At 45.6% G+C, this 26,320-nt stretch overlaps 1 protein-coding gene across 1 annotated transcript in view; it reads right to left on the bottom strand.

The window, feature by feature from the left end:
- Window positions 1-9,180: 9,180 nt before the first annotated feature.
- LOC306778560 (syntaxin-binding protein 1-like) overlaps window positions 9,181-26,320 on the bottom strand; it is a gene marked incomplete at both ends in the record, with an annotated part of 31,734 nt that continues 14,594 nt past the window's right edge. Inside the window, 13 exons of the mRNA XM_079270102.1 lie at window positions 9,181-9,299; window positions 9,903-10,057; window positions 10,257-10,342; window positions 11,544-11,645; window positions 12,636-12,745; window positions 12,964-13,102; window positions 14,006-14,086; window positions 14,254-14,319; window positions 15,609-15,669; window positions 15,847-15,954; window positions 16,297-16,427; window positions 22,059-22,143; window positions 23,647-23,795. Coding sequence (XP_079126228.1) covers window positions 9,181-9,299; window positions 9,903-10,057; window positions 10,257-10,342; window positions 11,544-11,645; window positions 12,636-12,745; window positions 12,964-13,102; window positions 14,006-14,086; window positions 14,254-14,319; window positions 15,609-15,669; window positions 15,847-15,954; window positions 16,297-16,427; window positions 22,059-22,143; window positions 23,647-23,795 — 1,392 coding nt within the window. The remainder of the gene's footprint in view (window positions 9,300-9,902; window positions 10,058-10,256; window positions 10,343-11,543; window positions 11,646-12,635; window positions 12,746-12,963; window positions 13,103-14,005; window positions 14,087-14,253; window positions 14,320-15,608; window positions 15,670-15,846; window positions 15,955-16,296; window positions 16,428-22,058; window positions 22,144-23,646; window positions 23,796-26,320) is intronic.

The following is a 26,320-nucleotide window of genomic DNA, read 5'->3' as shown; positions in this document are numbered from 1 at the left end:
GAGGTTTGCCACTCAGAAGAGCAAAGTTCCTTTACAAATAAAAACATGCAGGTTTCCTCACCGCACTGATTGGGTGTTTCTCCAACAAACAAGGTTCATAGCGGCATCTTAAAATATACTTGTTCTATTAGACTATATATGATATTTATATTTTATTATAATATATTCATGATTCATTCATATATTCATTTATATTGTATATTTATGATTATATATATATATTATTTATATATCATATTATACTGAATATCATTATTATATGATATATATATATATTAATATACTGAATTGTATGAATAAGATGTCCTTATTATGTCAGTGTTGGAATAAATGATAACAATGTAACTGCAAAGTACTAATACGTTTTTGATACCTTTTTTTTTTTGCATTGAATTATACTGTTTGCTGAAATTGATTGGATGGCCCTACCCAAAAAAAAATCCACCAGCCGCCACCGGTGGATCATGTTTTTTATTGCAAAAGTTCACTCAGCGATCATGACTCATTTTTACCAGCCAGGGCCTCAAATGAATGTTGTAGCAACTCTAGAGCGCAGGAATAACGGGGCCTGGGAGGGAAGACACTGTCATCAAAGAACATGTTGATGTAGTCACCACTTATTTGGAAATTTGGCAATTAATGCTAATTAATGCCATTGCAACAATTAAAACTGATGAAAAGAAAAAAACACTCTAACGTAGCAGACCAGGGGGGTCACTCTAACGTAGGGGACCAGAGGGGGTCACTCTAACATAGCGGACCAGGGGGGTTACTTTAACGTAGGGGACCAGAGGGGTCACTCTAACGTAGGGGACCAGGGGGGTCACTCTAACGTAGGGGACCAGGGGGGTCACTCTAACGTAGGGGACCAGAGGGGTCACTCTAACGTAGGGGACTGTGAAGGCTAAAACTCACCCCAGAGAGAGGAGGCCAGAGCACACGTGTGTCCGCTGCTTTTACAGTCGACACGCTGCGAATAATAACTCTACCAAAACTGGTTTACAGTTAAAAGGAATTTAATTCCACTGATGCAAATACGATTACAGTTAAACATTGGAGTACATACTCCTATGAAATATTACAATATTAACCCACTTTGGAAAAAAACTACCTCTGGTCCCATGAGACAGCCGTCGCTGGGGACCACATGCTGAAGAGGCAGAAAAAACACTTCTAACTCCGCCCACATAATCGTTCGCGACTCCTCCCCTCCCGTCTATCTCAATTTCTATTGGCTAACTTCTCTACACACTTCTGTAAACGCCTATCTCCACATCTCTCTCTCCCTGAGTTTCTAACACATTCAAATCCTCAGTTATGACTTACTCCCTTCTATGATAATCCTTCAGTATAAAAGTTAAACTTCTGCAACTTGGCAGAAGCTTCATGTCTTATTAGCTCCTAATCTTACAACCCTTTATATTTATCTTAATTATGCATTCCCAAAACACTTATGATTATGACTAATTATGAATTCTTAATTATGAATCATTAAACACTTTTATTATATCTACTAAACACACCGTTTTTTGCTCAAATTTCTTACAGGACCAGAGGGGTCACTCTAACGTAGGGGACCAGAGGGGTCACTCTAACATAGCGGACCAGGGGGGTCACTCTAACGTAGGGGACCAGGGGGGTCACTCTAACGTAGGGGACCAGAGGGGTCACTCTAACATAGCGGACCAGGGGGGTCACTCTAACGTAGGGGACCAGAGGGGTCACTCTAACATAGCAGACCAGGGGGGGTCACTCTAATATAGGGGACCAGGGGGGTCACTCTAACGTAGGGGACCAGAGGGGTCACTTTAACGTAGGGGACCAGGGGGGTCACTCTAACGTAGGGGACCAGAGGGGTCACTCTAACGTAGGGGACCAGAGGGGTCACTCTAATGTAGGGGACCAGGGGGGGTCACTCTAACGTAGGGGACCAGAGGGGTCAACAGACACATACTATGAAGTCAGCAAGTAATCTAAATATCGAAGGTGCAACCGCTGCAGCTGCACAGGAACCCAGAAGCTGTGAGGGCCCCAAAAATAACCCTCATACCCGGGTCCCAGAGAACAGCCGGCTGTAACATCGGACGCTCTCCGCCCACAATGAATCTGTTTCTATGCACCTCAATGCAATCAGTGGTGGAAAGTATTTAGGTACATCCATTTTATACTACTTGTACTACTCAACTAGACTAGCATCTGGTCATGAACCACTTTGGCATTGCCCAGGGAGAGCTGGAGGACATGGCTGATGAGAGGAATGTCTGACCTTCCCCACGTCGCCACCACTGCGACTTGCACCTCGATGAACAGCAGGAAATGGACAAATAATTGCTGCACAGTGAAATCAGGGCCTCTAGGGCCCCTGAAGGTCTGGGGTCCTGGTTGCATATACATACTACGCCTTGGTGGTTATCCAGATTTGATTAGTGTGCAAATTAAAAGCACTGACCTGAATACTCCACAATTATCAACTTTTCCTTTTGATACATGTGTGGTCTCAGGATAGAAGGGTTGTGTGTTGTGAAGATTCAAAGGTCCTTATAAGGGAGAAAAGCAGAGTTTAAAAACCACAAAATGAACAGTTTAATGCAGGGGTGTCAAACATACGGCCCGCGGGCCGCATCCGGCCCGCCACGTCATTTTATGTGGCCCGCGAATCCGCCAGCAAAAAAAAAAAAAAAAAAAAAAAAAAAAAAAATTATTATTATTATTATTTTTTTTACAAAAATTAAAAGTTAGATGTGAAAATAAAAATATCCCCATGGTCGAAATTATGAGATAGAAAGTCGAAGTGATGAGATAGCATGTTGTCTGTGTGCCGACATTAAAACGATCACAACAGGTGGACAGGAGATGCAACAGCCCATAAAGAGGATTTCCAACAAGTGATCGTGCCTTTCTCAACATGCGTACTTCTCTGCACTTGTAAACTCGTGGACTTGTGAAACGTCATCAGTCTCAGCCCAAGTACTGTTCCAATTCAAAGTTCACATCGAGCGGAGATGTTTGAGTATAAAAAAACTTTGAGTTGAGCCATTCGCGCCGCCGGTCTCACCGGGGGCTATTTGTGTTCATTCGCACTGGACGCGTCGGAGAGGGGGCGGGGCTTATCGCCCTGAAAGCCGTTCAACTGTCCGCCATTAACCATGGAAAAAATAACCTCTATTTCTGCTTAGTACGTGTTGTGGAAGTCACAGATATCCCGGGAAACTAAACTAAATATGTTAGGAGTGGTTACATTTACAACCGGCCCTTTGAGGGCGACCGTGATGCTGATGTGGCCCCAGAGTGAAAATGAGTTTGACACCCCTGGTTTAATGGAAGCAGTTTTATTAGCTATCACACATTCTGCAGCAGAATTGTTCCTGGATATGCAAGCACATAATTATCATCATACAGATTTTTCTCTTCATAAAGAGCGGATTACTAGTTACAGAGCATCACTACACAACAATAACTAATGACAACATTATAGTCAAACACTGGGAACCAAAAGGAAAATTGATCTCTACAGGAAAAAACACAGATGTGTACTGAGACAAAAAACGAAAGACAATCCAAGTAGACTGTATATTAATATTTCAAATGCTGAATATGAAGCTACATATACTTACATCGGCATTTCCAAGTTCAGAATAATCTGATGATTTGTACAGTATGGCAGGACTGCTACTGTAAGGAATGCAATACTGAAGATCTGACAGGCTCAATAACAGTGTATAGGTTAAGTTACAAAGATAATACACAGATAATATGTCTAATCCATGAGAAAACATTTTGTTCTGTTATAACTGAAGCAGTGTAATAATGTGCATTTATAGCCTCATCCAATCATCTAAACTAATTCACATGCAGTACTTTTCCAAAGACATAAATGTCCCATAATATACAGTAGAGAACAATCAACACAAATCCAATCTCGTCCAATAACATTTTATCAACATCAATAGACTGAAAACATAGTTTGGTTTTGGAGTGAAGCATATATTTGATGTGTCATGCCAGGGGGAGGAGAGTCTAGATGTTATGGCTGAGGGGTGAGGAGCTCTGGAACCTCTTCACTGGTCTGCTGGTCTCCTTCTTCAATCTTTGAGGGCTTTTAGAAGGCGAGAAAGGGTGAAGATTTCACTTGATCCTAAAAGAAACAAGACGATGTATGATCACGTTTCAGAATAATGCTGTAAGTCCATTATGATAACCATAAGTCCAAACAATCCTTACAAGTCCAAAGAATAAGTCCATTATGATAACCTATAAATGATTAAAGGGATGCCTCATGTTTCACTTAACGTTAATGGTGGAGGTTCAAGCACACGTATTTGGATATGTGTGGATTTTTGCCAAATATTGCCTATGGCAAAAATAGCAGCAATACCCAAGATTTGTCTTCAGTGTCAACGTCCAGCATCATTACATTATGAGCATCAACGGATGTTGAATTGCGTGCTTTGTTCATATTTTAAGCCCCACCTTCAAACAAAACAAAACAATTTCAAAATGAATCAATCGGCCCGAGACCTACCAACCAACCAGCGGGCAGGTTGGTAATGACTCATGTTGTAACATTTAGAGATGAGTTGGCTAAGCTTGCCCAACGTGTTTCATCAAAGCCACCATAAATGTTAAATTGATTGAAGAAATTGACAAAAACTTATTTAAATCATAGCCATAGAATGCACAGCCACAGATTTGACCGACACAAACAGGACAATAAAGGACAATAAAGTTATATTTCTCTGCTTTCTGCAATGCCACTGGACTCAAAAAACAGTAACCTGTAGCTCAGTTTCACTTTCAGTTCAGTTTCCCATCAGACAATATTCTAAATGCACTTAAACTGATACTTTTAGGTTCCCGCTGCGCCTGCCCATAGCAGTACATTGCTTTCCTTCTGTGCTGATATTCCTGCTACTGTAGGTAAAACACGGACTATGAATAAGTATAAGTATGAATAAGTAGGCCACATCACAACACCAGAACAATCCCTAAATAAATACTATGGCATTACTTTGGGAAGTACAATGTTATCACAACTGAATAGGTGGACAAAACAATGACAATAAAACCCGAATGGGTTTAAACTGGAGTTTCTCTTTCAGCATATTCGTCTAGAATAAATATGAATCAGCGACTCTGGCTATGGCTTAGTTAAGTAACTTAGATATCGATAGGCAATGTTAAAGTTTTTCAATACAACCGATCAGTGGCGGGCCGTCAGGGCCTGCAAGGCCTTCTCTGCTGGCCTAAACAGAATCACAAAGCTATATCTATTTAAAAAAAATAAAATAAAAAAAATATTATTTTATAATTTAATAATTTTTCTTAAATTATCTCATGTTCTCATTGCACAGCTCCTGTCCTCCTCAGTTGCTCTGCTTCCAGTGCAGCTTGTTTTAAGTAGAGCTTTTATCCAATCAGATCTCACCTCTGTGTCTCTAGGTAGAACAGAGCCAGAGGCCTGCAGACTCTCACCAGTGCAGGTTAAAGTACATGGGGACGATATTGTTGATTGTCATAGTGTTCAACCAATCAGATCTTTAGTTTGACATGTTGGGCGTATTCTTTGATGTGTCAGAGCTGCTAGCTGGCCTACGAGTACGTGATTGGTCAGTGGGCTAGCCTGACGTGTTGGGCGGTGACAATCCCAATATCTGCTGCCTCTGTGGAGCGGACATTTTCAGCCTCAAACGTATTCAAGAAATACAACTGGGGAGACTCCACTGTCTTCACTGGCGTCCATGAATGGAGAAGGACTTCTTACTGGAACTAAAACACACGGATGTACTGAACAACCGTGAGATTAAACTCTTTATTAACAAAGAAAGGAGGATGCACTTTGTCTTTAAATAGTGAACAGCAGCTCTAGTAAGTTAAATGCGTTTGTTTTTACATCTGCAGTAGCTTTAATATGCTTGTTTATATATTATTATTTGTACAACTTGTTTTTATGAAGATTTTTGTTTGGTTTTATATGTGATAGGAACCATTGTTGCGTCCAGTGTTGCTCTGGGGACATATTTAGTCGCTGCCAACTTGATAACTCTCTTGCTAAATCTGGAGACTTTCCAAACCCTTACGGCGACTTGTTTTGTCAAAAGCTACTAGTGACAAATCTAGTGACTTGTTCTGGTGTTGGAGACTTTTCTGGTGTTTTGACGTTAAAGCACGTTCTGCACTGTCGTGAACGAGCAGCGGGAGCTGCCGTGAGCCCCTCCGCCTCCCCAAAGCACTCACAGGTACAGCAGTCCCAGCTGCAGTCAGAGCAGAGAGGAGACGCTCTATCTACAGGTGTTGGCAAACACTAAGAAATGGATTTCAGTGAATTTGGTGGATCAAGCCTACTACTACCTTCTGATATGGTACCTGACCACGGTTTATCAATAGTTATGTGCCATTTCTAGAGTCGACAATTCTTAAATTGGAAGGCAGAGAAGTAAAACATTTTCTGGATTCTTCTCGTATAAGGCCACACCAGTGGCGGCTGGTGGAACATGTTCTAGGTAGGGCCATCCTATCAATTTCAGCAAACATCCCAGTATGATTTAATGCAAAACAAATGTAAGTATCAAACACGCATTATTACTTGGCAGTTAAATATTTAACATGTATTCCAACACGAAAACAATCAGTAAATAACACTTATATAATATAATATGTTCATTTATTGAGATGCCCCTATGGACCTTGTTATAGGAGGTAAAGATCAGGAGAAGTCAACATGACGTGTAATTATGAATACTGATGTTAAATTAAGCTATGATGAGTTTTCACTGTTAATTTAACATCTCTATTACATGTTGATGCCTCCATGACCAAGTTAAGCAGATGAGACTGAGGACAGCTATGTAGAATAAAAGATGTTCACTTTGTCTAATATGTAGCTTGACAAAGTTCTCATGTGTGTCCTGGTGTTCTCATGTTTCCTTACCTCCTCATCCCTCACTGCCTACCCTGGTGTTCTCATGTTTCCTTACCTCCTCATCCCTCACTCCCTACCCTGGTGTTCTCATGTTTCCTTACCTCCTCATCCCTCACTCCCTACCCTGGTGTTCTCATGTTTCCTTACCTCCTCATCCCTCACTCTCTACCCTGGTGTTCTCATGTTTCCTTACCTCCTCATCCCTCACTCCCTACCCTGGTGTTCTCATGTTTCCTTACCTCCTCATCCCTCACTCCCTACCCTGGTGTTCTCATGTTTCCTTACCTCCTCATCCCTCACTCCCTACCCTGGTGTTCTCATGTTTCCTTACCTCCTCATCCCTCACTCCCTACCCTGGTGTTCTCATGTTTCCTTACCTCCTCATCCCTCACTCCCTACCCTGGTGTTCTCATGTTTCCTTACCTCCTCATCCCTCACTCCCTACCCTGGTGTTCTCATGTTTCCTTACCTCCTCATCCCTCACTCCCTACCCTGGTGTTCTCATGTTTCCTTACCTCCTCATCCCTCACTCCCTACCCTGGTGTTCTCATGTTTCCTTACCTCCTCAGCCCTCACTCCCTACCCTGGTGTTCTCATGTTTCCTTACCTCCTCATCCCTCACTCCCTACCCTGGTGTTCTCATGTCTCCTTACCTCCTCATCCATCACTCCCTACCCTGGTGTTCTCATGTTTCCTTACCTCCTCATCCCTCACTCCTGTAACTGTCCATGCTGGATCCGTCCCCGTTGTTTTAAAAAGCTAAATAAATGATTAGCATGACGTCATCCAGCTAGCTAACCTGTCTGGTGTACAGCTAGTACAGAAGCTTCATGTGCTGCTTCCCTTTCCCGCGAGTCTGCTGTCTGATTGTGAGGTCAGGCTGATCTGATATCAGCTCTTTGGCTGCAGAATCTCCTCAAAGTTCTCCTCTCAAACGGGTCTTGGAGGAGGAGTGCTCGCCTGTAGAGACTTCTCCTGACGAGAACGCGCAGCGAGGGGGTCTGACCCCAAGCTGAATCTATTTGAGGGCGCTGATTGGCTAAATTGTATGTCACTCATTTATATCTTGAATCAGCAATTGGCTAAACTGCTTCATAGACCCGCCTCTTTTGGGCCAAAACGATCAGGCCCCCCAAGCTGCGCGTTCTCAGAGTGTCGGGCACACAGACAGAGAGCACGAGCAGAGAGCACACAGGAGGAGAGCACGAGCAGGAAAAGCATATATTTTGCGCAGATATCGTATTTTACACACATTACTGGGTACATTCCATAGTTCAAAAACACAAATATTGACAATTTGTATAATTTATGATTATTATAATTTTTTTTTTCTCCCTTTTTTGTGTGGCTCATGGTGGGGCCATGCCCCATGGCCCTCTATTGACCAGCCGCCACTGGGCCACTCACCATAAAGTAAAAAAGATTTGAGCTCTTTGTGCTTTCCATACTTACCGTTAATTATGTCTCTTCAGCCTACTCAGGTTCAGACCAACATCGGACTCATTTTTGGAATCAGACTACATGATATCAGCCTGATAATGGCCTGACTCAGCAGATATGGGAAGTGTGCTTGTTTTATCTCATGTACTGTGGAAGACTGGACAAAAGACTATTTCAGAATCTCAAAACACAGCAGGGATGGGCTGACCAATTCTTTCACAGAATACGTTCCTTTGAGTTGATGCATGTTAACCCAGCGAAAACCCCGGTTCCGTAAAGTGAAACCGATGCGGAAATGTCTTTAACTTGAAATATATCTACTGGCCAACAGGGGGCAACTCCTCTGGTTGTAAATGAAGTCTTATTGCATGGAAGTGTATGAAGAAATGGGTGCCGTTGTGACGACTACGTTTACTTCTGACACACAGTTCTTGATGGTAACACATCAAATTTTTCCAGTTTTGTTATTCTTAGCAAATATGGCAGCAGTTTCTCCATGACACTTCATTATAGTACATGCACGATCGACAGCTGCTGCTGCTATCCCCCCTCCCCCTCCACATACAAAAATAAAACAAATCTGATTATATCTTAAGGTTCACCTGATTAGTTCAGTTCCCTTTGCTCTTCATCATTGTGTTGTTAAACGCTCTGGGTAATTCAAATTAAACATTTTTTGACTCTACTCCAATTCAATAGGTCCTCGCTAGTTAAATTGGTGCTGTCGCTGCACTATGTTACACTATAAAGGTGTCATCTAGGGGGGGGGGGAACACGAGGATTCACAAGTCACATCAGGATTTGCATTTTCAAATGCCTTTTCATTCTGCAGGTGGCTCCCCTGTGCCCTCTGGGCCCTCTGGAGGGGTGTTGGGGTCCAGGAAGTCTGGGTGTTGAAGCTCCTTTAGGTACATCGGGGGGGTGAGAATGTGGGTGGAACCTTAAGGGGAGAAAAGCCTTAGCAAGGTCTGAATCCTGAATCCTTGATCATTAGACTGGTCATGACAATTCACAGAAGTTCAACAAAATACTGCTGAATATGATATAAATACGTCTGAGAAGTTTGCTGACTAAAGGCCAAATGCAATCTTAACTGCAGATTCAGCTGTTCTCTCTACTTCCTGTGACACTGCATCCATTCTCTGAGAGTCACAACATGTCAGCTCTCAAAGAGATGAAGCTCTGCTCAGAAAGATCCAAACACTTTTCATCCCGGAGGCTGGATCCAATATGCTGTCCTCAACCCACTAAGAAGATTGTGATGAATCCTACATCACAGGGACATATTGAGGTAATACTGCACCAGCTGAACCCTCTTCAGAACTCATCCTCATGATGCATTTAAACTGTATTCCATCCAAGTGTAAGAGAAAGTTTCATCAGTGATGTTGACATTTAGTTGTTCGACATCTTGACAGGAATATCATTTTGCATCTACTGTGTATTGTATGTGCTATTTCATTGAAGTTCTTTTCCTGTAAAAGGCTGTTCTACTGTCCTGTTCTTCAGTAACGTTGGGGGACTTTCTGTCCATTGAACTCACCAATCAGGGCCTCCCACTTGCCGTTGGCCTGGGTGACCTCATAGACGCAGCGCATCTCGCTGTACGTCATCCCTCCAATGATAAAGACGATGATCCTGGGCCCCGTCTTCATCTCGGTGGGGCCCCTGTTCTTGTGCCAGTTACCATAGCGAGCACTGGAAGATGTAAAACAAGGACAGAGATAAGCATTTACTGCAACGTATTGTTCCAATGCAGGTCATTTTGTTCCCTCAGAGTCAATATTGCAAAACTCGTATTTACAATGACACTGGCTAAAATCGACTGAACCTGTACTTTAGTTATCGAAGCAATATGTTACCTAAAGTGTACTCGTAGTATTAAAACACAACACACCTTGATGGAGCGCTAGCTTTGGCAGATGCTTGTCTCTGGGAGATGTACGGGTATTGCTTAGCGTCAAGTTTGTCCTCAATGGCATCCTGTGGGAAAACATACAAGTTATAATAGTTTGCACTAAAAACAGACTGACCCACGTTAGTTCTCACCCAAATACTAGGGCATTAAGATGAGAGGGGGCGCTTTCTAATGAAATATCCACGCGGCTCCTGTTCAACTCATTGTTCTGGGCAACATGTTAACCATCACGACAGGATCTGCTCTTTCATAGACACACATGAAGAATCCAGAGGAGGATCCAGAGCCTACAGCTGCCAATGAGCTCTCTCCTGATGCCTTTACATCTTAGTGATCTATTATACAAGACAGGGACGAAGCTTAGGACCGCATTTATATTACAGTAACAGTTTGTCAAAAAACTATATGTAACTGCGGCTGTGATTATTACTTGGGTCTAAAAATGATATACAGTACATACGCGCTCCAGATGCCCAGTCAGCACCAACCAGGATCTCAACGTTGATTTATGGTTAAAAACTGGGTGATATTCTAAGGTCTAAAGACCTATTTACGTCATCTTTTCAACCGGCTAAGATGCTGTTGAGGGTCAGGTTGAGGTTGAGGTTCAGGTTCAGGTTGAGGGTCAGGTCGAGGTTGAGGTGGAGATTGAGGTTCAGGTTGAGGTTCAGGTTACTTTTATTTGTACCCGTAGGTAGACTTGGTTTGCAATAGAAGGCGAGTTACAGTTCAGTTGAACCGGTGGTGATGAGAGAGAGAGAGAATGCTGAGCTCAACCTGGCACTGAATGAATGATGAGTGCAGGTGAGTGAGGTGGAGGAGGATGAGTTCTCCTAAGATGACAGCTGACAGCAACAGAGAGGAGAACAGATCTCAAGCTTCACAGCAGTGACATGATGGACTGATGGAGATTGTGGCGAGGTCTGGTTGGTTCAACTAAAACAGTGAATGCCAAGAATCAGCAGACTAAGAAGAAGCAGAAGGAAACAAGCTACAAACAAAGTTATGAAGCTAAGAAGAAGCGGGAGGAGTGAGAGAGAGACATGTGGACTGATGACGTACAAAGAAAGTCTTCCTGAGTGAACTCTCTCTGAGCTTCATTACGGTCAGAAGGTGGAAGTTGCAATAGACTAAATAAAAAAGGTGAGAGTAGAACTCTTTGTACTTTAAGAGGCATACAAGATAACAAAGTGTCCATCAGACCTGATCCCTACTGTAGGTTTGTAGTCACGTGCATGATGCAGGTAACCTGACAGCAGGACGTACCTCGATGAGGTCCTTCATGAGAGGAGTCCACCTGGACAGCTGGTAGGTCTGCTCACTGACGCGCTCCTTGCGATCTGGCTTCTTGGCTTTTTTGACAGTGACCTGTGATGCAATAATGCAGATTACTCATTGGCCTTCACAATTCACACATCATAAGCACTGCTGTATAACCTGCATAGACTCATCAACCTCCTACATCCAGTGCATAGCAGTCACATGTTTACATCTACCTTGTTGAGCTTGTTTTTAGCCACATGTCTATTCCTGTGCACCTTGTATCTGTTCACATCAACAGGCTCTGATTGTTGTAGTTATTCATAAACAGTGTGAATAAGTTGTAAATGAAAGTCTTTTTAAGAACTAGTTCTTTACACGATGCATGTTTCAGTCCGGGCTGCTGACAGATCGTCACCTGTCATCAGTTTCGGTGATGCCTACACATTTGTAACCATCTCATCAAACATGCTTACAGGGATCCACTAAGTCTTTACTGGTCCCACCAAACATGTCCTCTTCACTTTCTCCATGCAGCTCACATTCAGGTGGGCCCATAGGAAAGCCACATGGGCCCACCACAGCGAGAGATCCACAGTGAACTGTGGGCGGTCCACTCAGCATCTTAGCCCCACATCTTTCCTGTTTAACAGATCATGTTATGCCTATGACATTTTCATGTAACATGATTGGCGAACGATCGCATATAATGACAGAAACTGCTCGTCAAATCTCAACTTTGCATCATACAAGTATTGTGTGTTGTTTATCATAGCCTGATGTATCTTCTCCCTTTGTGCCATAGAGATCCATTGTGTCCAAAAACTACTAAAAACACAACCAATGAGCCACACTGGTGCACTGGGTGCCATGTTCCTCATACAACAGTTGGTATGATATCTTACTAAAGGTTAGTTTCTCATGTGTTTTCCTACAAATGTCCAGCAACACATTTGAATTTCCTTTCATTACATTTATAAAGTCACTCTTCACAGGAAACAACTTATAGGCAGCAGAACTACTCGGTTAGGTTTAGAAAGACAGCGTCTCCGTGTGCTTCATGACGAGACATTAAGGTCTCGGGGCAGGATCGCTCACCTCAGAAACAATGGGGAGGCCCATGTGGGCCATGTTGGAAATGATGTCACTGTCCTCTGGTGGGATGCTAGCATGCTGGAGGAGCTTACACAGATTCTCCTCAGTCACACCTGACGCACACAAACACATGCAGCATAGAGGTTTCCAGTGTCCACACACATGCACGAGAGCATGCACGCTTACAAACATGGTCAGATGCATGCAACCGCAAAACAGAGAATAGATCAGAACTAAAGAAACAAGAAACAATATGAATGCATACATATTTAAGATTCTGAGCGTGCTTTTCTGCTTTTGTCACAATAATGCAGGACAGCGGATGTCTGACCGTTCTTAAGGAAGATGTAGAGCAGGATAATGCGAATCTTGTCAGACACACTGACGTTGGCATCCAGCAGAATGGGTACAATGAGTCTCATGGGATCCTTGATCTTCTCTCCCTCTGCATCTATGCCCATTGCAAGATCCTTAAGAACAACGGAGGGCAGAGGAGAGCAAAGCTCAAGATGAATTCCACATCAGTACCATCTGAACAATACACAGATTCTGTGTAAACATCGAGCTTAGAAGTTAGAGAAGAGCCAGTATGTGGCTGCAGTACCTCCAGTGGGGTGAGCAGGAAGCTGTCACATCGCATCAACAGAGCCCTGAATTCATCTCTCCACTTTAACTACTTCAATATTCTTTACAGGCGGAGGATAAAAGAGTTTGTTAAGACAAAGTTCCAGCCTGTAACTCACCCTTAAAGGCAGATTGATGCATTTACATGTTGGTTTGTGTAAACAAACAAGATACCGTGTGTTGATTGGTTAAGATGTGCCAGCAGCTGTATTTATGAACTCTTTTGACGGACTAGCTGAGTCCAATCTTTAGACTAAAGAGTTTTGTCTTGTTTTTCAGACTGTATCTGTTTACATTTATTGAAGATATGATAACTATTAGCTATTAGCAGAACCTGTCTGTGTGTTCCGAGCTGACTGAGTTATGATGAGTTAAAGTTTCTTAATGGTTCTCTTCTTGTTATTCAGAGCATTAATATGGCATCAAACTCTTAGCTCTGTAAAGTTAGCTTTCATAATGAGCTTCCTGTTGTTCAGAACCCTGGCATGCACCGCTCCCTTCCACCTCACGCAGTGTCTCTCCCTCCACATCTCTTTACAACTCTTCCAAGTCTGAAACATTTGTACCGGCTGACTGAAGCTCGGTCTTGTGGAAAGAACGCAAGTTAGCACATTCCCCACATCAGCCTTACACAAACGCTGCCTCTAGCTGCTCATGCTGGAATGTCACATTGAGTTGATTCTTTCACTTTCCACATTATAACTCAGTCTAAGTTCTAACCACATAACAAAGGCATCTGTGTGACTTACCTGCTCTACACGGCACAGCTTGTCCACGGTGCCCTGGTAGCGGTTCATGCAGTCTTCAGCCAGGTGGAGGTGGGTTGAATACTGAGTAAGTCAGAGAGGAGAGACGCTGCTGGTAACTCTCTTTAACCAACTCTGCACTGGTTAATCAGCTTAGTTTGAAATGCTCTCGGTGCTTTGGATGAACACACTTATACAGTAACATGACATGCTGTGACTCTTTAGATGCACAGTGACACGTCAGAGCTTACCTTGCTGAGCTCTTTCTGATACTGAGGCATCTTCTTCAGCATCTGAGCCAGTTCCTTCATGGTGGTCTGAAAGAGTGATGTACTTTAGTGACGGTGGGAGGGATGAACTCACACAGACGAGGACAGAGAGACGGGGATGCTGGACTGCCGGGCAGCGCGGGAGGCATGTTGCGTTGGTGTTGATTCAGTGTGTGAGGCAACCAATGAGATAGGTTTGTGTGAACGTTACCTGTTTAAGGCTGTGTTTGTGCTGAGGAGGACCTATATCCAAAGTGATGCACCACAGTGACGGGGACAGTTCTGCCTGCACAACGAGTACTTCTGCTTTGATACGAAGTACATTAAACTTCAACTACATTTGAATTAAATCCATCATACCGCATGTTCTTCATTTAGTTAGGACACAGTAGATGCATGTATGAAGAGGAAGAAAGTGTGTCATGTATGTCTTGAGTTCTTGAGCCCTTGATCTCAACACATTCACAGATTAGGGTTACTGCCTCATGGCTTCAAGTCAAACAATGACGCTGCACTTTACTTCCATGAGTGTCCAAGATGTCATCACTTCATAATTTTAACCTATTAGACATTTGTGTGAGATTTGTGATAATTAACATTGAAATTTGGGCCAAAAAGGACAAAGTGAGCTTTACTTTTCTGATCAGTTATTCCTTTATTCGTAGTAAATGTTTTTGGTCAAATTTGAACACATTCCTTCCAGGCGTTCCTGAGACATTTTGTTCACAAAAATGAAGTACAATGGCGACGGCCTGCGTTTGGACGAGGGTTCTACATGATGGCGTCCAAACACATTAGCTCCACACAGGGAGACACTCTGAACTTAACTCTTCACAATTACATGAACAGCACGACCTTGATTTGTAAAATGTCGGAATTCATTTCTTGTTTGTTCCCTCCGCAAGACGACAAGCAAATAACTTTTAAGATACTCGTTTTCTCAATTAAGCTCGGATCGATTGGTGCTAAGCTAAGCTAACATTGTAGCAGCTCCATCAACACTCAACATAACGTCATCTAAGTGTTGTTTTCATTGTTTGTACACATAGTCTGTCCGGTCTCTACTAATATGAGGTATCGTAGAGCTCTGGGTGAACACAGACGGCTACAGTATGTTTTCCTGATTCAACAACGGCAGGACGTCAGCGATGACAGGAAGAGCATCTTAACGCTGACACAGCGTCATGAGAATTTACCGCCCAAGTTGAAAAATGGCAATGACGCTAATTTAGCTTTTCCGTGGTGCGAATAACATACGTCCATTCACGTCCATTGCCGTGTTTGCATTGACTCGAGTGAATGCTCTGTAAACTAGAGTGATGCAGTGCGGCCTCTACCTTCTCTCCAGTGTTCATCTTTTTGCTGGCAGAGAAGTCTTTCAGAGAACGAGTAACAGCCCTGTGCAGACGGAAGAGACAGAAGGAGAATCAGGAAGGAGAATCGTTGTCTCGCAGTTGATAGAACATGCATGGAGACATATGGGGGATGCTCATTGTCAGCTTTGTGACAGAGCTGTAGGTTTGTGTGGTTGTTTATCCATGCCATGAGTGTGTATGTGAGTATAAAGCCACCCACGTTGACACCTCTGCGATGTGTTTGTGTCTCAGAGTCAGCCACAGGTCATCATCCTCATCCAGCACGACTTCCTTCGTTCTCGTCTCTCCCATCCCGCTGGTCTCAAAGCTGACAGGAAGAGAAAGAGCCAGAGAGGGTTTAAATACAAAGATATGCAGATCAACACTGAAACATGTTGTCATGTCGATGTTGTGCAGGGCAGTCATCTCTTTGTTGCTCATCCTTTGTAGGGCATTGTTTTACCATATTGGCCTTTTTATTTTACAAATACATGGTTTGAGTTATTAACAGAGCATTTTTAATTTTTCATTGAATGAGATGTTGGAGGCGGAGACCACTGACACCACTGAAATATATAACTCAAACTAAGTTAAAGTCACAATGATGACAGTAGCAACCTGAGCTCAGTGACTCCCAGCAGCTAGCAGGCCTTCTCTGTAAGGTCCTTACCTGTAGACGTCCTTCTGGATGCCCAGCAGGTCGTAGGCCATGGCCTGCAGCGTGAGCTCGTGCAGGACAGGTGACACGGGATCAAAGCCACGATCCAGGATCAGCAGCTGAGTACGAGACTTGTCTGGACCCTGGATGCAACAGAACAGAAACAAATAAAAACACTAAAAACACTGTACTTCTGAGGATTTATGTCGATCTCTGCTGTGTTTCCCTCAGTAGTGTCCTCCTAAGAGTCCCGCCCACTGCCGCGCCTCTCTCCGTAGGCACAGCTGTGCCTCATCTCCGGTGATCGCCTCCAGCAGCCGCAGCAGGATCTCCACCTGCAGCTCCCCTGCAGGTGGCGATCACAAACCAAGGAGTTCTTCTGGGACAGCAACACCATCTGCTCCATGATATGCGGGGATCCCAGCAAGCCATCGGATCTCAGGTGGCTGAGATCGGCAGCATGGTGCAGGGACTCGCACAGCCCCGTCCCTCCCCCCTGGATTCAACGGCGGGGGACGTGCAACTGGTCCGTGAGTCATCTGGTCCATCTCCTGAACCTTTCTGCGGAGACATGAGGGCATGTAGAGGTTTCCTGCTCCAGACAACGTTTGTGTTCAACCAACGGCCCCACACGTTTGCATCGGACAGCTCGAGGATTGCCTATCTGACCGGGTTGTTACAGGGCCGTGCTCTCGACTGGGCCCAGGCCTGGTTCACCCAGAACCCGTTGGATACGGTTTCTTTTGGACAGTACCTGGAGGCCTTTCGGAGAGCTATCGACCACCCTACATACTCTCAGGACGCTGTTCAGAACCTCCTCCGCCTCCGTCAGGGCTCTGCTAGCGCCGCTGAACATTCCATCGACTTTCGCATCCTGGCCGCAGAGTCCGGTTGGGAGGAGAGGGCGCTCCAGGGGTTTTTTCTCAGCAGCCTGTCGGAGGAATTAAAGGACAGGCTTGCTGTTCTGGAGGAGGCGTGGACGCTGGAAGACCTGATCACTCTCACCATCCGACTGGATACTCGGATGCAGGAACGTCGGCGAGCGCGTAACAACAGGTTCCCAGCTCTGGTTCGTCAGCCAGTAACCACTTCCGGTCACTGGGTCCCAGCTCCTCCTCGCCACCGCAGCCCAGGCCACCAGCACTTGCCTGCTCCGGCACCTTCTCCTGAGGATCGGGATGAACCCATGCAGTTGGGACGGTTCCATCTGTCTCAGGGAGAGAGGGAGCGACGAATCCGTTCAGGAGCCTGCCTCTACTGCGGCGAGCCGGGTCACCATATCCCTGTCTGTCCGGTGCGACCAAAAGAGAGGGCTCGCCAGTAGGAGTGGGAGTAATGGCGAGCGACTCCACCCGACTTCCCCGTTCCAAGTCCCGTCTCACACTACCAGCTAAGTTATGCCTGCCGTCCAGTGCTCTACCAGTCTTGGCCCTCATTAACTCTGGAGCAGAACAGAGTTTCTTGGACTCCTCCTTGGCCTTCGCTCATGGGATTCCCTTGGAGGAGTTGGAATGCCCTCTTCAGGCGACCACCCTGGATGGAAGTCGTTTGACCAATGTCACGCACCGGACTTGCCCTGTTACCCTGCTTGTATCAGGAAACCATCAACACGAGATCTGTTTCTACATCTTCTCTACGCCCCTGACACCTCTGGTTCTGGGCCATCCTTGGCTCCGGGACCACAACCCACAGATAGACTGGGCAGGAAACAGAATCATCGGGTGGAGCCCTAGATGTCTTTCGAGGTGCCTCAAGTCTGCCATTCCCCGGCAGACCTCTTCTCTCCACACCCCTACAACTGGAACTGATCTCACCTCGGTCCCCTTGGAGTATGCAGATCTCGGCGAGGCATTCAACAAGGAACGAGCCCTTTCTCTGCCACCCCACCGACGCTACGATTGCGCCATTGAAGTATTCCCCGGCGCCACCCTGCCCTCCAGCCGACTACACAACCTTTCCCGTCCGGAACGCGAGGCAATGGAGACCTATATCACAGACTCCCTCGCTGCTGGAATCCGCCCATCATCCTCCCCGGTGGGAGCGGGGTTTTTCTTCGTGGCCAGGAAGGACAAGAGTCTCCGTCCTTGCATCGACTACCGAGGGTTAAACCAGATCACCACCCGGAACAAGTATCCGCTACCTCTACTCGACTCTGCTTTTGAGTCCCTACCCGGAGCCACGATCTTCACCAAGCTAGACCTCCGCAATGCCTACCACTTGGTTCGGATACGGGAGGGGGACGAGTGGAAGACCGCTTTCAACACTCCCCTGGGACATTTCGAGTACCTCGTCATGCCATTCGGACTTACAAATGCACCAGCTGTTTTCCAGGCTTTGGTGAATGACGTGCTCAGGGATTTTCTCAACCGGTTTGTGTTTGTCTACATCGACGACATTCTGATTTACTCCTCGAACCTACAAGAACATTGCCACCATGTCCGTCAGGTCCTTCAGCGCTTACTGGAGAACCAACTCTTCATCAAGGCCGAGAAGTGTGAATTCCATGTCACCTCCGTACAGTTTCTTGGGTTCATCATTGAGGAGGGTCAGATTCGCAAGGACCCGGAGAAGGTTAAGGCGGTCACCGAGTGGCCGGTCCCCTCTAACCGGAAGAAGCTCCAACAGTTCCTGGGGTTTGCAAACTTCTACCGCCGGTTCATTCGGAACTACAGTCAGACGGCGTCACCCCTAACCAAACTCACCTCCTCTAAGGTGAATTTTTCCTGGTCCCCCGAGGCCAACCGAGCGTTTAACATCCTCAAGGAACGATTCACCTCAGCCCCCATCCTAGAGCAGCGAGATGAGAGCCGCCAGTTCGTGGTCAAGGTGGACGCCTCCGACACCGGAGTAGGCTCAGTATTGTCTCAGCACTTAACCACTGACTCTAAGCTCTGCCCGTGTGCTTTTTTCTCTCGCCGCCTTTCCCCGGCCGAGCGTAACTATGACGTGGGCAACCGGGAGTTACTGGCCGTCAAGCTGGCTCTGGAGGAGTGGAGACATTGGTTGGAAGGGTCAGTCCACCCGTTCATTGTCTGGACCGACCAGCGAAATCTGGAATACATCCATTCTGCCCGGCGACTGAACTCCCGCCAAGCCCGCTGGGCTCTGTTCTTTGCCCGTTTCCACTTCACCATCACCTTCTGCCCAGGGAGTAATAACATCAAGCCCGACGCCCTCTCTCGTCAGTTTTCCCCAGACGGGGCTGACCCAGCGCTAGACACAATTGTTCCACCCGCCTGTGTCCTAGGGGTCCTCACCTGGGCGATAGAGTCTGCAGTGCGGGAGGCTCAGCAGACCCAGCCAGACCCAGGAGGTGGTCCTCCAGGGCGCCTGTTCGTTCCCCTTTCCGTCCGTTCCCGGGTCCTACAATGGGCTCATGACTCCCGTCTCTCCGGCCACCCTGGGATAAGACGTACGATCAACTGGCTCCGGCGCTCCTTCTGGTGGCCATCTTTGGACAATGACACCCGAGCTTACGTCTTAGCCTGTACCACCTGTGCGCGCAACAAGGCCTCGCACAGACCCCCTGTCAGACTATTACGACCTCTGCCGGTTCCCCACAGGCCTTGGTCGTATATGGCATTGGACTTTGTCACCGGATTTCCCCCCTCCGAGAGCAACACGGTCATCCTGACCATCGTGGACCGGTTTTCCAAGGCGGCTCACTTTATTCCCCTTCCCAAGCTCCCGTCGGCCCGCGAGACCGCAGACTTGTTGGTTCAACATGTCTTTAGACTCCACGGCATCCCTATGGATATTGTTTCTGATCGGGGTCCTCAGTTCTCCTCCCAAGTTTGGAAGGCGTTCTGCCGCAGCCTCGGTGCCACTGCTAGACTCTCCTCCGGCTTTCACCCCCAGACCAATGGGCAGACCGAGAGGCTGAACCAGGAGCTAGAAGCCATGCTCCGATGTGTAGCGGCGGCAAATCCATCTTCCTGGAGTCGTCACTTGGCCTGGATAGAGTACGCACACAACAGCCATACCTCCACGGCATCAGGTCTCTCCCCCTTCGAGGCCTCCATTGGCTACCAACCTCCCCTTCTACCCAGCCAAGAGGTCGAGATTTCCGTCCCGTCTGTCCAAATCAACCAGCGCCGATGCAGAAGAGTCTGGAGAGAGACTCGTGCCGCCCTACTCCGTTCTTCCGAACAAAACAAGCGTCTGGCTGATCGCCGCGGCACACCCGCCCCCACCTATCTTCCCGGCCAACAGGTCTGGCTTTCCACCAAGGACATACCCCTACGCACTGAATCCAAGAAGCTCTCTCCCAGATTCATTGGCCCGTTCCCCATTGTCTCCATTATCAACCCGGTCACGGTCAAGCTCAAGCTCCCGCAATCCATGAGGATCCACCCTGTTTTCCATGTGTCTCTGCTCAAGCCCGTTCACTCCAGTCCTCTGAACCCTCCGGCGAACCCCCTCCACCCCCCCGACTCATCGAAGGCGGTCCGGTTTACACGGTCAACCGTCTCCTGGATGTCCGCCGACGAGGTAGGGGTTACCAATACCTCGTGGATTGGGAGGGGTATGGTGTGGAGGAACGATGCTGGGTTCCTCGCTCCCGGATTATGGATCCAGAGCTACTCCGCACATACCATCGCCTGCACCCCGATAAGCCTGGCGGTTCGCCGGGAGGCTCCCGTTGAGGGGGGGTACTGTGAGGATTTATGTCGATCTCTGCTGTGTTTCCCTCAGTAGTGTCCTCCTAAGAGTCCCGCCCACTGCCGCGCCTCTCTCCATAGGCACAGCTGTGCCTCATCTCCGGTGATCGCCTCCAGCTGACATAAATACTCCTGTCACTCTCAACCCAGTTGTCAGTCCGTCCGTTTACCAACCTGGTATTCCGACCCGTGAGTAGTACATTTGTTACTCTCTGAGGATCTGAAACTAACGTTGCCTCTCGTTTTTTCGACCTGCCTGCCGTACAGTGTCGAGCCTCGGGTTTTCACCTGTACGAGGAAGCCTTCCAGTTCGTTCCTCGGAGATCAACTGTTTAGTCTTGGCGTTCCTGTGTCGAGCCTCTGTGTCACACAGACGATCCAGCCTGTCTGCCAGCTGCGGACGCGGACCGGCCACTTCCCGGCTAAGATCCGAGCGGAGCGCGAGGACGCGCCTCCATATTGACGTTGACAGTTTTCCTGTCGGCTTCGTCTGCCGCAGGATTAGCCACTTTCCGGCTTGGAACCGGCCGGAGGTCCTATTGACTTTGTCCATTTCCTGTTTTTTCCCTTGACTGAGAGAAATAAACAAACCTTGGTTTTGAAATAGAACTTTGCTGTCTGAGTCTGCATTTGGGTCCGTGAAACACCCCACATCATAACAGTACTGTGTACATGCAGCTCATTCAATCGTGCATGAATTACACAGGATTTGATCAACTGAAGTCTGGTCATTCTGATAACCACAGACAGGGTGTCCGTTCGCCTTCCCATCTTTTGAAAATGTATCATTGCAGCTGCTGAATGAATACATACAATCTCCAAAATTCCAGTTATTATGAACAGTGAAAGCTGCCTTAGTTTTAACCCAATGACTAGTGATTGGTCCTTTTGAAAGAGTCTCTAAACCAATAAAGGAGCATATAATCCTCTCAAAACCTCAAACTCCACAAAAGTCAGTTGTAGCATGATTTCACAGTTTTATTACCTGACAGCCAGAGTTGAATATTTCTGGGTATGGATCAATGTAACCTGCTTGTTTTGCCAGATTGTGCTTGGGTGATGTCGATTAATATTCACATACGAACGGTTCTCATGAGTAACTTGTGGTCCTACCTCTCCCATGGTGGGGTCGTCCGCCTTGTAGCCGTCTAGCTTCTCCTGTAGCATTTGGGCCAGAACTGCACAGTCTTTGTATTCCCTGAAACAATAGACATTCATCAATTTAGCATCAAACATGAACATGCTGAAGATACGGCGATTGATCATCATTTCCATAATAATCTGTCTGACCAGAACAACAAGGTGAGCAAACTCTACTTAAAGTTTAGAAACTCATTTAAACATGTGCTTATGTAGATGTTGAGTTCAGTGGTAAACATCTCGCTACTGTTCCTCCCGGGGAACGGTTGCCCGCACCGAGACCTGTCCGTCACCATTGACGATACCGTGGTGACGCCAACTCGGACTGTGAGGAACCTGGGTGTGACCCTGGACGACCAACTCGTCCTCAGCTAACATTGCATCGGTTACACGCTCCTGTAGATTCCTGCTCTACAGCATCAGGAGGATTCACTTCCTCACTGAGGAGACGGTGCAGGTGCTCATCCAGGCTCTTGTCATCTCCCGCCTGGACTACTGCAACTCACTACTTGCCGGAGCTCCGGCGTCGGCCATCAGACCTCTGGAGCTTGTCCAGAAAGCTGCAGCTCGCCTGGTGTTCAATCGCCCCAAGTTCTCCCACAACTTGCCTTCTCCGTTCTCTGCACTGGCTCCTGTAAGAGCATCCAGTGTGAGACTCTGGTGCTAGCCTACAGGGCAGTGAAAGGAACAGCTCCTTCCTATCTCCAGGCCACGGTCAAGCCCTACACCCCTGCCCGACCTCTTGGCTCTGCTGCCTGAGTGAGTTGAACATGTGTATAAGTGTGTAGTATGATACCCAAGCACAAACAAATGAGGCTGTCACTAACACAGGCAACACTATTGGAGTGGGTGGCATTACCTGCACTCTTGTGGCTCACATGGTAAATTCAGTATTTACAGTATTTCCACAGCAGCAGAGTCTTCTCTAACAGACAAACTCTTTTCATTCAACAGTTATTTCCAGTAGCTTTTTGTAATTAAAGGTCCATCAGGAGATTATGGTGATTATGCTTCAAACTGCTGCACAGAGTGATTCGTTTTATTGTAGTTATGGAAGCGAATGGAAATAATGAGTATGACATGACTCTGGATCTCTACTGATGGCATTAGTGCTATAGTAAAAGAGAAATGCACGTCAGATTATCTTCATCATGAGGTAAGCATGGAAGATGCTGTGAGTTTATATTAACCAGACATGTTCAAATATAAATGAAGAGCAGTGGACAAGTTATTAAGCCACTCTTATGTAATGAATGTATGGTACTGCATCTGAGCTACTGAAACAACAGCCACAGTGTGAACATCCAGTGGGCTTTATCATCTCATTTCAGACACAATGTGGCAGAGGAACCAACAACAAACAGGGGAAGCTGCATGTCATGATGTCATGTGTGATGCAGCTAGTGCAGCAGATGAAGATGTTTGCTTTGGAGAGTAATATTCCCCAGACACAGGTCAACACGACTAGCAGTCAAAACGTAAACGTAGCCGTCATCACACCAATGCTCGGGCATTAGAGTGAACAAAAGAGGAGTGTTAAAGGGTTGCTTGCTGCTCTCACACTCTGTATCGGACTCCTGGATACTCTGTGAGTGTGGCACAGAGGGTGGCGAGCTGCTCAGCACAACGCTCCAGCATGTTGTTCTTCACGTCAGCCTTGAAGGGGCTGTAGAAGTCCTGAAAGGCATCATCTTTGTCCAGGGAGAAGACCTGGACACAGAAGACACGACAGAGATACAACATGAGAGACAATAGCTTCATTCTGGACCCAACATTTAGAGAGATTAGTGCTACGCTGTTGATCAACGGGGAGACCTGAACCTGAAGTGACCCAAAGCAAGAGTAGCTTGCATTTGACACGGGTATGCATTATGATACTCTATTATACACCGCTTTGATGAAGCGCTTTGGTGATCTATGATGATCTACATCAGGGGTCTCTAACTGGCGGACCTCAGTCCGGATCCGGACCCAGGACCTAAAATCGATATTTCGGAATCACACATATTAGGCAGCGAGTTTTTACTTTTAAGCGGCGCATCTTATACAGCCGTTACGGTACTTGTTCAGCGGTGCAAGAGACACCGACCAACGCGTTGTAAAGCTCAGCCAATCAAATGTGAGTATTCTGACACGTTTCCTGACTGAGCGAGGTTTACACACCGTGACACACGGGGGAGAGACGAGGAAACAGAAACAAGAGCAAGAAAAGTGCGCTGATCAGAGAGGTTATCTCACATGACGTTCTCCAAAAAGAGAAACGTGTTCAGAGAGAATATCATTTATAAGCATGAATGAACAGACTCTATGTTAATTCTTCCCGCAGGCAGTTAAATCCAGCATGTCTCATATGTTCAGAAACCGTAACTATTGATAAAAGCGGCAAATGAAGCGCACTACGAGACAAAGCACAACTCCTTTGAACAAACGTACCCACTCACATCTAAATGAAGACACAGAAAATAAACCTAAGAGCCCAAACTGATCAGAATCCAACACAGTAATTCACTGTCCAATGATGTTACCAGAGAGAATAGAGCTGAAACAAGTGGGTTAATAAACACACATAAAGTCCATGCTCACTGATTTTGTCAGGATCCAGGATCCCGGTCTGACCCGTTGTGTGTTTCCCCTGATCTCCTCTCCTCATGTGTTCTGTCATTCCCCTGTGTGTTATTGTGTGCCATGTGCTCTGTGTTTGTCCTCTACCTCCAGACACCTCCCATGGCCACACCCTTGATTGTGCACAGCTGAGGACACTCCAGCCGATCACCTCCTGCAGCCTGACACACCAGACTCAGGGCCCACTAATGATTCCCCTGTCTCTATATAAGCTCTGGTCCTGCAGTCTGGGGTTGTCAGGTCGTACCGTCTTTCACCCGCTTCAACCCCGTGGCGTCCTCTGCCCTCCTTGTGTTCTACGGACTACACACGCCGTCAAGCTGCCAGCCCTCCGGTGTCGAGCCACGGGCCTCACGCCGTCGATCTGCCTACTCTGGTGTCGGACCACGGGCTCCACACCTTCACACATTCTAAATAAAACCTGTTATATTCACTTCTGTCTCCTGTGGTCTTGCGTTTGGGTCCTACCTGTGAACTCCCGTGACAGATTTATCTTTTTAGAAGACAAAAATATTATATTGTGACATTTTTATTGACATCACTTCACACCTGAATGAACTGAATTCAAAGCTGCAGGACAATTCAATGAAATTAATGTTTCCAAAATGAATTACTTTATTTTAAGGTGCACATTTTTCAAAAGCTTTCTGTTCTGTCAGTTATTCTTTAATCCAGCTCTTATTGTACTTGAAATGAGAAGAACATTTATTTATGTATTTCTATGTATTATTTATAATCCATCCAGTTAAATTTGAGAACAATAATTGTTAAAATATAATTATATAATTGATGTGTACTTTCTTTATTTGATTCGACAGTTGTTGACTACGCAGAGACATTGTTACTACTACTCGGCTTTTTCACTACATATATATATATATATATGTATATATATATATATGTATATATATATATATATGTATATATATATACATATATATATATATACATATATATATATATACATATATATATATATACATATATATATATATATATGTATATATATATATGTACATATATATATATGTATATATATATATATATGTATATATATATATGTACATATATATATATGTACATATGTATATATATATATATGTATGTATATATGTATATATATATATATATATATATATGTATATATATATGTATATATATATACATATATACATATATATACATATATATAGGTGTGTATGTATATATATATATGTATATATATATATATATATATATATATATATATATATGGCACTAAATAGTGCGAGTTAGTTATTATTGTAATGTTTCGGACCTTTGCCCGAGGAGATTTTCTCAATCTGGACCTTTTGGAATTTTAGTTGAAGACCCCTGATCTACATGATGTTTTACAAGATTTGCTTGAGTGATACTTCTTGAGTAAATACAACATTTGGGATTGAAAATGGTAAAATAATAAATACAAACAAACAGTCCACCAGAAGCTTCTGTCTGAGAGTAGTGGCAATGACACCAATTAAACTCTTTCCCACACACACACTGACTCAAACACACACAGACGCATGACCCTAACCCATCTGTTACTGACGACATCACCTGATAACGTCCCTGTGCTTTATTCTGTCCCACAT

This window comes from Melanostigma gelatinosum (genome assembly GCF_949748355.1).
Source record: "Melanostigma gelatinosum genome assembly, chromosome: 6".
In the NCBI taxonomy this organism is placed as follows: domain Eukaryota; kingdom Metazoa; phylum Chordata; class Actinopteri; order Perciformes; family Zoarcidae; genus Melanostigma; species Melanostigma gelatinosum.
Note: the sequence above shows the minus strand (reverse complement) of the source record. Positions and strands in the feature narration are given on the sequence as shown.